A 14572-nucleotide genomic window follows, 5' to 3' on the forward strand; every position below is an offset into this window, starting at 1 on the left:
AGAAGTGTTTAGCCGACGAGAACCTTCACATACCACTTGATGAAGTTCAAGTTGATGAAACTATGCATTTCGTTGAGAAGCCTGTTGAGATTATGGATCGCGAGGTTAAGCAAACCAAGCGCAGTCGTATCCCTATTGTTAAAGTTCGCTGGGAGTCCAAGCGCGGAGCCGAGTTTACATGGGAAAGGGAAGATCAAATGAAGATCAAGTACCCGCACCTGTTCTCTGCGCAACCTACTTCGAGATAAATTTCGGGACGAAATTTCTTAAAGTAGGGGAGACTGTGACATCTGCCCGATCCGACCCGACCCAGGTACCCGTTTCTCCGATCCCTTTCTTTTATGATTTAATATTTATTTATACTTATACTTTATTTTTAATAATAATAATATATTTTCCTTCCCGCCTCTTCCTCTCTTTCTTTCCGCCGTCCCGTCCCTCTCCTCTCTTTCCGCCTTCTTTTCCCTCTTGTCGCCGTCCCGCCCTTACGCCTTGTTTCCCTCTTTTTCTTCTAACACTTTGCTGTCCTTGTTCCTTCCCGCCTAAGGTTGTCTGCGCAGCTCCACGCGCCAGACCCCTTACAAGGAATCCTGTGTGAAGACCACCTGTTTCAGCGTTACGCGAAATGAACTCTTCTCGCAGCGCGCTAAGAATTTTAGTTCATCCCTCGACGCGCGAAGAATTATAGTTCTTCCCGCGGCGCGCTAGGAATTTTAGTTCCTCCCGCGGCGCGCTAAGAAATGTGATTCTTCCCGCGACGCGTTAAGGTTGGTTCTGTCTGCCTTCGCGCTCGCGCACTTTTGTCTTCGCGCCTTAGCCTCCTCGCGCTAAACCCTTTGAGTTTTCTTCTGTTTAATCTAGCCGTTGCTTTTGAGTTGTCTTATCTTTTGAGCTGTTGACCTAATCTGCTTTATGTCTGAAAAGTTGCTTTCGGCGCAGCATGCGCGCCAACCCCATTGGTTGGCAGATAAAGTGACTGACATAATCTTTTGAGATCTGCTTTTGCCATGCTTGACCTGTACCTTTATCTGACCCGCCCATGCTTTTTACTGTTCCCTGACAGCTTTATCTTGCCTCTGCAGCTGCCATATCTTTCCATATCTTTTGATATCTTTACTTTTCAGAACTTTTTACTGTTGATATCTTTTCTTTTACTTTTGGAGATCTTTTCTAGGGTTTGTGTCCCCTAGGGTTTGCCTATATATAGTATTATTTTCATAACACTACACACACAAAACACTTAATCTCTCCTGTTTTCCTTGCTCTCTGCCGCCTCCCTCTCTGCCTCCGTCTTCCTCCCTGTTCTGCCCTGCTTTTCCGGTAATATATATATATAATAATTTACTTATTAATTATGCTAACTTATATTCAAGACTTAAAACCAATCGTTAAAACAATAATCTTTAATTATAGGTTAACTTGTGCTTGTTTAAAGTTGGTTCTTGCTTTATCTTACACCGCATCGTTTATCAAGTGAGTTATCTCGTACCTAATCCCTTTTTATTTTAAATGCTTTGGGATGTTCATGTGTTCATACAAAACTTAGAGTCTTAAACTTGTTTATGAACTTTAGTCGCGCAGTATCCCATGTGTTGAGGATGTAGACTTGGCTGTTTATTTGTATGTGTGGATCATTAACCGTCTTGTCGGTCTATTCCGCAGTTCGCATGGTACCATTAGATGAACACGGGAGAACTATCGTTTATGATTTTCTCTTTTGTTACACTTGCACAGTTAGTCTTGTTTGTGAGCTCAATTGTGAGCACTGGCAGTCTTGTCTCTTAGAGTTGGTCCCGATCTGATTACACCCTTGTTGAAACCCAGACATACACATGTTGCGCGCAGATTTATTGTTATCTATGTATTGTATTAAACTTGATTTCTCACCAACACGCAAGTGTTTGACGTTTATTTTAACACATGTTCAGGTTTGCAGTAGCTGTTTTGGAGCTTGTGGACACATAGGAAGTTTCTTTATTTTGGACCTAGATTAAAATGTATCAAGACAAGTTTTTGTTGTTCGAATATTTTGTCTTATAATATATTGATTTATGTTGATTTATGTTATCTTGTGTTTACCCTGCGCGTGCGCGAATGAATGTATTTATTAAATATTGACACCCAATAGTGTCACGAGTAATGAAACAATATGTGGCGCCCCGATGTATAATCCGCCTTTGGTCGGGGTGTTACAACTTGTTGCCGATCCTAACCAATAATCACATAATATGCTAATTTTTTAAAGTTAAAGAAATATAACATTATGATACTCAAATTAAAGAGAATATTATTATGCAATTTTTAAAAATAAATATTAACGTGTGAAAAAGTTATGGTCTTTTAAAAAGTCATGGGGGTAGTTACTTCTGAATACAGGTTAAATATGTAATTATTATATGAATTAAAAAAATGTGATGGAAGTTCAATTACCAAAATTTTAAATTTGAAATACTAAAAGCCTGTAACTTTTTCTAAACACTACTAGTTTGAGCTTTTAGTTTCAAGTTTTTTCTCCTAACCTAAAAGCTTTAAGCTACTATAATCAAACAAGACTTTTCAATAAATATGAGATTTTTATTAAAATCTTTTGCTTAAAGTTTTTAAAAGCTCTTAAAAACTCTTTGTCAAACATACCCATAATCTAAAGGTGCACAAAAAAACCGTACCCGGAACCGGACCCGAAAAAAATACTCGGAACCGTTTTTTATACCCGGGTATTCTATACCCGAAACTGGAACCGACCCTACCCGTAGGGTATGGATAGGGTATGCATTTTGAGGTCAATACCCGTACCCGGAACCGTACCCGATTTATACCCGTAAATACCCGGACTCGATCATACCCTATACCCGATACCCGATACCAATTTTCATATACCCGAAATAATACATGAGTTTTTATAGTATACTTTTATGTTTAAGTTTTTATAAAATGCATATTACTAAGTAAATAATTTGAAATTAAGTGGATTTATGGTTTTTATAATATAGTTTAATTCATTACAAAGCAAAATTAAATTTTAAAAAATTAAAAAATGTATAAAAAAATTACAAATTCAAAACCGGGTATTAATACCCGGTCGTACCCGGTTCCAATACCCGAACTCGATCATACCCTACCCGGGTACATAGGGTTGGGTTTTTCTCCTCAATACCCTACCTGATTTATCTCAATACCCGATTTTACAATACCCGATCATACCCGAAACCGGTTCATACCTGAACCCGGGTAATAGAAAAAACCCGATTTGTGCACCTCTACCATAATCTATAAAACTGTATTTGGGCTTAGTAGAATTCAGAAACTGGGCCTGAAGCTGGCCCAATTTCCCCTTCAGCTTTGTAGAAGAATAAAATTGAATCGTTTGTTCATCTCCGAGTCGCCGGAATTAGGTTTTCTTCACCGCTATTTATATATTTCAGTGTTGTTCATCAGGTTAACTTCTCATTCAATACATGTTTAATTACTGATGATTATGTGTTCCAATCTAATGTACTAATTGGGGAAAAGTTAATCAGACTTCATAAGTTTTATTTAAATGTTTTTGAATAATTTAATAATTTATAATGATGCGTTTGTAGAAGATGTACTATATATTGTTGAAATGTGTAATAATCTATTTTGTTTAGATCATAAACGGAGTTACAGATCTATAGATTATCAGAAGTAGTTCTAAGATAGATTAATTAACCTTTATTATCTATTCAATGTACTTTGTGCTATTATATGCATCGCCTATGTTGTGAATAAGTTCTGCCGCTTGTAAACAAGTCGAGTTCGGGTTGTTTGACTTACTTGAGTTTAAGCTCGAGCTTAGATCGTGAGTAGTTTTTCAAGCTCGAGCTCGATGAATAGTTTTTCAAGATCGAGCTCGATGAGTTGTTTTTCAAGCTCAAGCTCAAGCTCAGTGAGTAGTTTTTCAAGCTCGAGCTCAATGAGTGTTTTTAAAGCTCGAGCTCGGCGGGTAGGTTTCTAAAGCTCGAGCTCGGCGGGTAGGTTTCTAAAGCTCGAGCTCGATGAGTGGTTTTTTAAGTTAGAGCTAGGCTCGATTATTAGTTTTTGATAATTTATATACATTCATAGTTATTTTTTATATATATTATAGTTATAATTTTTGTATATAAATTATTGTCTGTTATATACTTGTGTTATTATCGTTTTATATATATATACTAAAAGAGTAGTAGTTGTTATCTAAATCTGTCTGAGAAAAAAGTTGTTATATAAAAATATATTTAATACATCTAATAAAAATTATATAAATAATAGGCATCTTAAGGGTCGCGACCCAGCTCGAGCTCGATAACTGAAACCAGGGCTTGTTTATTAACAAGCTTATTTTTAAGATTGAGCTTGTTGAAGCTAGGCTAGATTCATCAAGCTTCTAGTGAACCAGTCTCGACTAGCTTACGAGCGGTTTGGCTCATTTACATCTATTTTATGTAAAACTACTTTAATTGTTTTCGGTACATTCTGAAGAACTACTTCATGTCTACTGCTAAATCATTAATAGTTTCTTCATTATTGAGATTTGTAGTGATTTGTTTTTTTAATCCAAGTTGTTAATTTTGGCAGTTGAAACTGTTGAGGGAAAATGGCAAAGCATCATCCTGATCTAATAATGTGCAGAAAGCAACCGGGAATCGCGATTGGACGGCTTTGTGAGAAATGTGATGGAAAGTGTGTTGTTTGTGACTCGTATGTGCGTCCATGTACTCTTGTGCGTGTTTGTGATGAGTGTAATTACGGGTCGTTTCAGGGTCGGTGTGTTATATGTGGAGGTATTGGTATTTCTGATGCATATTACTGCAAGGAGTGCACGCAACAGGAGAAAGATCGTGATGGGTGCCCGAAGATTGTGAATTTAGGAAGTGCCAAGACGGACTTGTTTTACGAGAAGAAGAAATACGGGTTTAAGAAAAGATGATACCGAATGGGTAAATGCGTGTTTGTAGAATTGCCTTGTGGTTGTAGAGTTTAATGAGCGAGATTGATCTTTTGGCTGTTAAAACCAGAGTTAGACTTTGTAATGGAATGGTGTCGGTTTCAATGGAGACTGTTCCTGTTGAAACCGACTCGTGGCTTATGTCGATTTAAGGTTTCATATTTTTTCGGTTGTATGAAAATATTAGTTACTTTAATTTGGTATGTTAATGTCTTTGCATTTGTCTAGAATACATGATAAATGACGGATACTGGCTATGGATGAGATTGGTACTGTACCGAAAGTACATATACCGAAAAAGAGTCAAAACCTTATGTTGAATGTCGTACCGTATTTTCTGGTTCTTAGCAGTCAGTACTAGCATCCTTGAAAGTAACAATACCAAAAACATGAAAAGTTAATACCAGTATAATGTGGTACGGTACTGGTAAATTATTGGTACAGAGTAAAAATGTTCATCCATACCACGTCTACTTGCATATTCAGTTTTCATACAATAGTTTTTAAAGATTTGTCTGAAATGCATAAGCTTGGTTTCATGTGTATATCATGTGTAAAACATCATTAACATATTATCAATGTTAATATTTTAGAAATTTAAAATGTTATGTAATCTAATTTTTTTATTTTTTAAGTGGTAAAAAAGTTATTATTTTTTTTCGAAGTAGAATTTTATAAACAAACCAGCCAAAAATACCAACAAGACGCCCCTCTCCACAAGCCGGAGAAAGGCCACACCAAAAGAACTTACATCGAGCAAAAATTACACAATTTAGACCATTCAATGGTCTTACAATTGAATCTATATTTGTACCACAAAAAGCCTAGATATATCTCCTACAATATCTTCAACTTTGACCAAGTCGCCTTCAAAATTCGGTTAATCCTCGCTTTTCAAATACTCCAACAAGCTATGATCACAATTCCTTGGATAAACACCTTTTTATCTACTCCAAAACACGAGCTAGAATAGATCCAACAAATCTTTGACCAAGAATGCGAAAATCGGAGGGCCTTTGCACCACAAGCTCGACCGCTTCAACTTCCGAGTCGCAAATACCACAAAGCCAAAAAGGAACCTGAATGTTCCTTCTACCCAAAGCCACTTGGGTGGGAATTTAATCCATCTCCGCCCTCCAAAAGTGAATATTGCATTTTTTTTTCGGAACCCAATTACACCACTTCACAACCGAGTTAGTAGAATTATCCCTGCTATAGACTAGAAATTTTTTAACCTAGCTAACCGAGAATAACCTGGTCGAGTCACCCAACCAAACCCACGAATCGATTCTTCCTCTTCAAGTCGCCGAAAGCATAACTTTTAAACAGAGTTTACACATAATAAGATACAGTTGACCTTTTCATGTTAACGAGGAAGCGTATACTCAAAATTTTGAAAGTATATGTGTATAATTAATTGCACTAATTACTAAATATTAAAAATAATTAGTACGCTCCATACAAATTGAAAGATAAGGTAAATATGTTTTGTATATATTAATAACTAATTTTTATCCCTCGTATTACGGGGATTGTTTTATATTGTTTGTTCATAATATTTATTTATTTTTTGAATTTTTATTTTTTTATTGTATGAAAAATAATAATATACTTATGGTTTGATGATAAATTGTTTCACATATAAATAAGATGTTATAACTCGGTTTAAAAGCTATATGAGTTTGATTAGACTCAAGACCCGTTTATTTTTTTACTATAAAATTGGTTTTTTAATTATAAATAATATATATCTTTTTTAAATAAATCATATATTAAATTTTAGTATATCCCTACTTTATAAGATTTTTATATCGAATATTTGGTGAAATTAGTTTTTAATTTAATGAGATGTTATAACATGGTTAAGAAATTTCCGGGTTTGATGAGACCCATATCCGTGAATTCGGGTCAAATGCATAAGAAGCCTTCATTTAAAAATCAAGCAAATCTGGTGACTCCGAAAAAAAGGGGAGCGACCACATCACGACACGTAAGATTTTTATGTTTTCGTTTATATATATATATTATAGATGTTACTACTTGTGTATATCTATTTATTTCTTTATACATTACCTAATATGTTTGAAATATGTCACCTCAACATTCAAATATCAAATGCATATCCCGCTCCACATTCTCTTTTCCACATTACCTTTACTTTTGCACCTTTTGATCATCCTATATTTCTTCAATTTCAAACCATTACTGAAAACCAAGTTCTTAAAAAAATATCCATCTTCCAATATTATCAACACCATCATGAAATTCTTCCAATCATCTTCCTCAGAATCCCAATTACCCAAACTCAAAACCGCCCGAAACTGCCTTCCGGGAGTGCTACACCGCCTTCCTTGCTTCCACGATCACGCCTCACACCACCAAATAAAGGATTTAACCGAGCCGTTATATGTTAAAACTAATCCCAGGGTTGTAGCAAGGCTAATGGGATTGGATTCACTCCCACAAAGGATCCCTTTGGTTCATCATCAACAAGATCATGGTAATTTGACCACTAGAATTCACCCGTCCGCTCAATCTCCAATGATTCTCGAGATCAAGAAAGGGAAATTCTTCGTTCTTGGCTTTGAATCGCGTTGTAAAGGTAAGTAATCACAAATATATTATTTTTTTCATTGTCTTTTACAATATTATTAAACTTTTTTTGATAATAATTGATGTGAATTAAGTATGAACATTGTAGGTAAACGAGAGTCGAGATCAGATTCGAAGAGGAAACTAGTGGAAGATGATGCATCGGTGAAGAGGAAACGTGTGACCGAGACATTGAAGTCAAATGCAGCATTGAAAGAGACTTCAAAAGTTGATTTTGAGTTGGGGTTTTTGGATCAATTGATTCTTGAGTTAGTATATGTGTTCTAAGTCCACTTGTGTTTTTAAGTTTAGTTTACAATGGGTTCGATTTCCAGACCGATTCGCCTAGTGTGTTTTGATGTTTGTGGTGTGTTTAGGTGAGTGTTTTTCTAAAAAAATTGACATGTAACTTGATCATTGATCACTAACTTAGTGATCATGAACTCTATATCAATGAAATACCTGGTTATTTAATTTCATCCTCCTCTTTGTGGTAAATTACGTACTTAGTTATGGTTCATGTAACTTAGTGGTCACTTGTAGTGTTTTGATGCTAGTAATTACGTACTTATAGTTATGGTTCATTCCTATTATGATTTTGTATATTTATCATTATCATTTCTCTTTTCTTCACTCACAAATACTTCCAAAATATATTAAAAAATTATAGGGTGTGACAGTAATATTTCAAATATACAGAAAAATCACTGCATTTTATAAAATATAAAAAAATGTCTCACTCACGACACCCCAAATCACTCTCTAAATAATAAAACATCCCTCACGTAAAATAGGGGGTTGGATGAGAATGCTCTAAGAGCATGTCCCATAAATTTAGAGATTCACTATCAATCTCTCGAACCTAAGAACACGTTTCAAACCTGTTTCACAATAGTTTCAAACCTGTTTCAAATCATGAACACGTTTCAAACCAGTTTCACAATAGTTTCTATACCCATCTTTAAAATCTAAGAAAATTACTTAAAACACCACTTAATCCCATTCCCGTTCATCCCATTAATTTGGAGATTCACTATCAATCCCTCGAATTCAAAAAACCAATCACATGACTTTTTTAGGACGACTTTTTTTTTTTTTTTTTTGTGTTTAGGCCACGACACTCTCCAATTTGGAGAACATCGTTACCCCATTCTTGCAAGACTATGTTGTCTTAACCGGGTCCATGCTGGCTTCAGAATTTTGGCTTAGGCGTTCTTCGAGAAATCATACTGCTGACTGCCACTTGACAATCGTGTCGTAACAAGAACATAATTACCTAACGTAACACAAGATCAGAAAAAAAAAAGAAATGGATAATGTGAATTAAAGCCCAAATAAAATTTTGTAAAAACCCAAAAGGCAAAGCTGAAAAAGCCCAATTGACGTGCATATACCCTCTCCGCCATTCTTCTTCTCGCCGGATCTACACACATCGCCGGATATCCACTTATCATTCCACACCACCCAATTCTCCACCAGTCGAAAGCAGTTTCACTTTGTTATTCAGTAAGTTTATTATCGTTTTTCATTTCTAATTAATCTGCACATTAAGTCAATACTTATTGTCTAGCGTTGCCTTTTAACCCTAATCGCTCAATACAGTCTTAAATTCAAGTAATTTTTAACGTATTGTTACATTTACAGTGTAAGATTACGTTACAGCCCGAATTACAATTCTTTTATCCTTTAGGGTCTTTCATCTCTATGACATTAGTGTGTCAGGTTTGTTTATTAGCTACAGAAAGATGGTTATCTAGGTTTATGCATACTTATACTGTACTTGGTAGTGATTTAAATCAAACTACTATTCAAAATTTTCATTGGCATTTTATCAAACAGTTGGTGTGCGAATAACCGGCGTTGTAATTGTTGTTCATGGGCAAATGAATACTTTGCATTTTACCAACGGTTGGCGTGCGTTATACCGTAACTGGGAGCTCTTTTAAGACAATCTACCATTCAAATTTTTCATTGGCTATTTTATCAGACAGTTGGCGTGCGTTTTAATAACTGATGGTTATAGGAAAATGAAACTTGCTCAGGGTGTTTTACGGTTTCTTGTGACCGACTGACCGGCACTTTACCTAGTTACCGTGGGTTTTCAGTTGCCAGCACTTTGGCTACAGATTTCTTATTGGCATTTTAACAAACAGTTGGCGTGCGTTTTCATATCGGCCATTTTTAGTTTTTGTTTATAGGATAAATGAAACTTATTCGGGGTGTTTTATGGTCTCTTGTGGCTGGCAATTCATCTAGTTATATGGGCTTTCAATTGCCAGAACTTTTGGCTACAAACTGGTCATTGGCATTTTAACAAACAGTTGGCGTGCGTTTTATTAACTGACATTTTTAGTTGTCATTCATAGGAAAATGAAACTTGCTCAGGGTGTTTTACGGTCTCTTTTGACTGGCACTTCGCCTAATTATCGTGGGCGTACAATTGCCTGAACTTTTGGCTACAAACTGCTCATTGGCATTTTAACTAACAGTTGGTGTGCGTTTAATAACTGAAGTTTTATTTGGCGTTCATAGGAAAATGAAACTTGCTCAGGGTGTTTTACGGTATCTTGTGACTGGCACTTCACCTAATTACCATGGGCGTACAATTGCCAGAACTTTCGCTACAAGTGCTGCTTCAGGTATTTGGATTTATCTTTATTTGTTTTATATATATATTCTTCTCTCAAAATTAGTGCTTTATGTTGGATCTCGTAATATGAATCTTGATTCATGCCCATTTGTTTAATTTATATAATTTCTGCATAGCTACCGACTCGGATGCAAACACAAACTCATTAGAGACTATGGAAGACTTTGAAAGAAGCATTTTTGGTGAACCGGGAAACAGCCAGAGTGCAACATCTTTTCTTCAAATGTTGGGTCAGCCAAAACACGCCCGTGAGGCTTATGCAATGAGTGCTAGGTTGAACGGTTCTAGAAGAACGGGACATGTGGACGGTCTAGATGATAGTTTCACATCTTTGACTGATGGCATTGATGGGAAGTTAAAGGATGCTGCTACTTATTTTGAATATGATGTGAATGAAGTTGAAAAAGAAGATTATAAGTTCAGACCAGATGTTACATTATTAAAATTAAACTAAATTGTAATGGGACCAGAAAAAGTTTTATTAACGAGCGGACTTAAACAAACATAAACTAACGAACATAAATGAATGATCCTAAACGCATTTAAATAAACGGACATTGACAAACGTTCACGGACTTAAATCATCTAACAAACCATGTGTTCATCTTCGTTCGTTCAACTAGATGTTCGGTTCGTTTACAGAGCTATTTGTGGGTCAACGCCTTGATTAAAAGTTGGCCTTTATATGTGTGCAGGATGTGCGCTTTCTTGCAAACTTTATAACTGAGGCTGGAGTGATCATCAAGAGGAGCAAGGTACTAATGATATTGTTTTATTGATTAGACAAATATTTAATAGTTATTGTATAAGTTTTATTGTTTTTATGTAGACTAAAATCAGTGCGAAAGCCCAAAGGAAGATTGCTAGAGAGATAAAGACGGCGCGGGCGTTTGGACTAATGCCATTCACGTCAATGGGAACCAAACATTTTGTTTATGGAAGGTCAATGCAAGATCTTGACAAAGATTACGAGTATGAAGTTTATGATCACAATTTCGTTGATGATGCGTCTTGAAGGCTGTTAATCATGTAAGTTTTTGTGATCCAGATGAAATAAATCTAAAGAAACATAAAAAATTTGTGTTCATGTAGGCGTTATTGTCACTGGCAATCCGTTTCTCAGTTAGAATTATTTTTTATTTGTTAATGATGCAGTATTTATGTTTATGTGAATTCCAAGTTGTTGATTGTCGGTTTGTTGTCTTGCCACTGTGTGAGGTTGCTTACTGTTAAATATGATATCAACCCGGTTTTATCCCGTCAATGAAAATAAAGCTATACAAGTTGGGAATATTTGCAGTCTTGTAACTTCTAGGTTGTAAAAGTTATATTTTTAGGATGTTTAGAAGGTGAGTATTTTAAGAACCAACATTTTTCTTTATATGTTAAGAGATTCATTATATGGTTTTAGACACAATACACATCATTATTAGAATACGGTATGCTATGTTAAGCTGTATTTTGTTGTATCGTGTTATGCTACGTAGTCTTGTGTTATAACATGTGATGTTATATCATATTGTGTTATGTTATTATGATATGTGATGTAATCATGTAATGTTACATCATATGATGCAATGTAATGACACAACATATTATACTGCATTATGAAATACTATTATGTTACATTATGAAATAGCCCACTTATACGATAAGTTTATAAGATTTCGAATAACTGCATCATCGCCGCTATGACAATTCATCGGAAAATCCTAATAGTTTCTTATGCTGGCTGTGGCCATATCAACCCATCCCTCACCTTCGCCTCTCACCTCCTCAAACTAGGCGCCGATGTCACCATTTCCACCAGTTATTTTGTCATACAAAACACCATTGAATCATTGATAAAGAAACCGTACCCCTGAACATAACCTTTGCTCCATTCTCAGATGGCCATGACAGTGGCCAACAACCAACGACCACCCTTCACCGATTCATGTCAGATTTCGCCACAAACGGGGCGTGTTCCGATGTAGAAACCATCACCTCTGCCGCGGCCGCAGGTCACCCGTTTGACCACATGGTGGGCGGCATCAGTGGCCAATGCCTGCAAACTCAAATCTAGCCTCCTTTGGTGCCAACCAGCCACTGTCTTGAATGTTTATTATTATTACTGCAATTGCCATGAAAAGTTCATATCCAATAACATGAACCAGTTGTGGTACCCAGTTATTTTACCTGGACTGCCACCACTAACCATCGCGGATCTGCCGTCGGTTTTTCGTCCCGTCTAGACTGGCAGAACATGCATTTCTTGTTCAAGTTGTTAAAGACCAGATTGATGCACTCAAAACCACTTCACGAATACTCCTTAATAGTTTTAACGTGTTGGAAAATGAATCAATCAAAGCGAGCGAGCAACTCGAGTACCTTCCGATTGGACCCTTGATCCGATCAGATACAAAAGAAAAGGACGAATGCATCGAATGGTTAAACTCAAAACCGGATTTGTCAGTCGTGTATGTTTCATTTGGGTCACTAGCAATATTATCAATGGATCAAATGGAAGAGATCGCATACGGGTTGGTTGAGAGCGGACGATCATTTCTATGGGTGTTCCAAGATGGTGAGCAAGCGGGGCGATTAAGCAAAACAAAGGAGCTCCAAAAACAAGGGAAGATAGTAAACTGGTGTTCTCAGGTGGCGGTGTTAAACCACCGATCAGTCGGTTGTTTCGTGACACATTGCAGGTGGAATTCGACGATCGAGGCGTTGGCAGCTGGTGTTCCGACAGTGGTGTTTCCACAGTGGACGGATCAGCTGACGAATTCAAAGATGGTTGAAGATGTGTGGAAAACAGGGGTGCGGGTGAAGAGGCGGCAGGGTGGTGGGGTGGTGGAAGGGGCTGAGATGCAGTGGTGTGTGGAGACGGTGGTTATGGCGGGAGATGACGGCGATGAGATGAGGCGGAATGCTTGTAAATGGCGGGATTTGGCGGCCGAAGCTCTCGACAACGGCGGATCCTCCACTGCCAAACTCCAAGCTTTCTTAGATGATGTTTGTTAACAATCTATTAAACTAATTTATTCACATAATGTTTTTCACTTATAAGCGTAATGTGTTGGTCAATAAATTACAGTTAGATACAGGATTGGATAGCGGCTTTGGATGGGTGATCGACAAAGAATTATTGTAACGAGGTTTTGAATTATTGTTCTCTTGTAATAATAAAATGTTTATTAACCTTGTGCTTCGATTATTTATAGAGTTACGAATTATATAATTTATATTGTTCAACCCAGTGTATGTTTAACATGAATACCTAACATATATATTTATATAATAAATATTCTTACAATTATATATATATATTAATTGTGAAGATACTGTTACTCACATAAAGTTACTATTCTACTGCTACAGATTTTTAAGCATAAGTTACAGGTACATGATGCACATGTTTTGCCAGCTGTTGTTAACTCTCTTTCTCTCACTTGTTTTTATTTTTCTAATCTTTAAGCTTATCCCTGTATTTGTCCACCCCTCCAGTGGCTATCCTAAATGATTACAGGTGATGCTGGGTCTGTGGCGAAATCTAGAGAGAGAGTAAGAGGGACAAAGGGTGGGCTCTAGAGAAAGAAAGAAACAAACAAACGGTGTTGCCCCTATATTTATATTAAATGTGGTGTTTTTGTACATATTTATGAAAAGTGTTTGATTTGTTTTTGTTGTTTGGAGTTTTATGTCAAATTTAGTTTAAAAGGGGGCATGAACCTGGCTTTCCTACAGTTATGGACGACTCATATATCTGACATTATACGTTGTTAACAAAGCGTGCTGCGGCGAGGGGCAAAATTCTAGTTATGTTAATAATCTAAGTTAGAGTTAATAGAAAATGATATATATATATATTTTTGGATAACGGATAGAATACAAAAATCCTTATCGTACATTAACGTACGTGTCGTTTGATTTCAAAACACACTAAACCCTAAAATCACTCTTCCTCTACCCAGCTACTGCCGTTGCCATCTCCAACGCCATTGACCACCACTCGCTTGACATCAACACTCCCCGTCACTATCACCGTCATCGACATCGAGTGTCCGACAACTCGCCGGAAAAACGCAGCGCGTTCCCCTTTGTTCACAGGTTTGTTTTTAAGCAATTGGTTTAACAATTGATCAATTACACTTCGAAATTCATCAAATTAATCATCAATTCATCCAAACAAATACATTTGGATCTTGAATTGAATCAATTTTTGACTTAAGCGTGACTGGTTTTCCTTGAGCGTATGAGCGTTTTCTTGTAATTGATCTATGAAATCACATCAAATGATATCGAAATCATCAATCTATATCTAATTAATCATCAATTCATCCAAATAAATTGATCTAGATCTTCAATTGAATCAATTGAATCATCCGAAACATGTCACATTT

General features: G+C 36.4%; 2 protein-coding genes, 1 long non-coding RNA gene and 2 pseudogenes across 3 annotated transcripts; all 5 read left to right on the forward strand.

The window, feature by feature from the left end:
* Positions 1 to 4274: 4274 nt before the first annotated feature.
* LOC143610318 (PHD finger-like domain-containing protein 5A pseudogene) lies at positions 4275 to 4932 on the forward strand (annotated as a pseudogene).
* A 2260-nt stretch (positions 4933 to 7192) lies between these two features.
* On the forward strand, positions 7193 to 7920 carry LOC143610319 (uncharacterized). The gene is made up of 2 exons (XM_077084829.1): positions 7193 to 7547; positions 7647 to 7920. The coding sequence occupies exons 1-2, from the start codon at positions 7205 to 7207 to the stop codon at positions 7823 to 7825; spliced, it is 522 nt and encodes a 173-aa protein (XP_076940944.1). The 5' UTR covers positions 7193 to 7204; the 3' UTR covers positions 7826 to 7920.
* Positions 7921 to 8918: 998 nt separating this feature from the next.
* On the forward strand, positions 8919 to 10641 carry LOC143610322 (uncharacterized). Its single transcript, XM_077084832.1, has 3 exons — positions 8919 to 9043; positions 10070 to 10176; positions 10304 to 10641. The coding sequence occupies exons 2-3, from the start codon at positions 10074 to 10076 to the stop codon at positions 10639 to 10641; spliced, it is 441 nt and encodes a 146-aa protein (XP_076940947.1). The 5' UTR covers positions 8919 to 9043; positions 10070 to 10073.
* Positions 10642 to 10830: 189 nt separating this feature from the next.
* Positions 10831 to 11334, forward strand: LOC143610314 (uncharacterized). Its single transcript, XR_013149569.1, has 2 exons — positions 10831 to 10942; positions 11017 to 11334. It is a non-coding gene; the product is annotated as an uncharacterized LOC143610314 (long non-coding RNA).
* A 544-nt stretch (positions 11335 to 11878) lies between these two features.
* LOC143610317 (crocetin glucosyltransferase, chloroplastic pseudogene) lies at positions 11879 to 13217 on the forward strand (annotated as a pseudogene).
* The last annotated feature ends 1355 nt before the right edge of the window (positions 13218 to 14572 follow it).

The sequence above is a fragment of the Bidens hawaiensis genome, unplaced genomic scaffold (assembly GCF_021521415.1).
Source record: "Bidens hawaiensis isolate Kalapana, Puna unplaced genomic scaffold, B.hawaiensis_p1.1 tig00025672_1, whole genome shotgun sequence".
NCBI classification, from domain to species: domain Eukaryota; kingdom Viridiplantae; phylum Streptophyta; class Magnoliopsida; order Asterales; family Asteraceae; genus Bidens; species Bidens hawaiensis.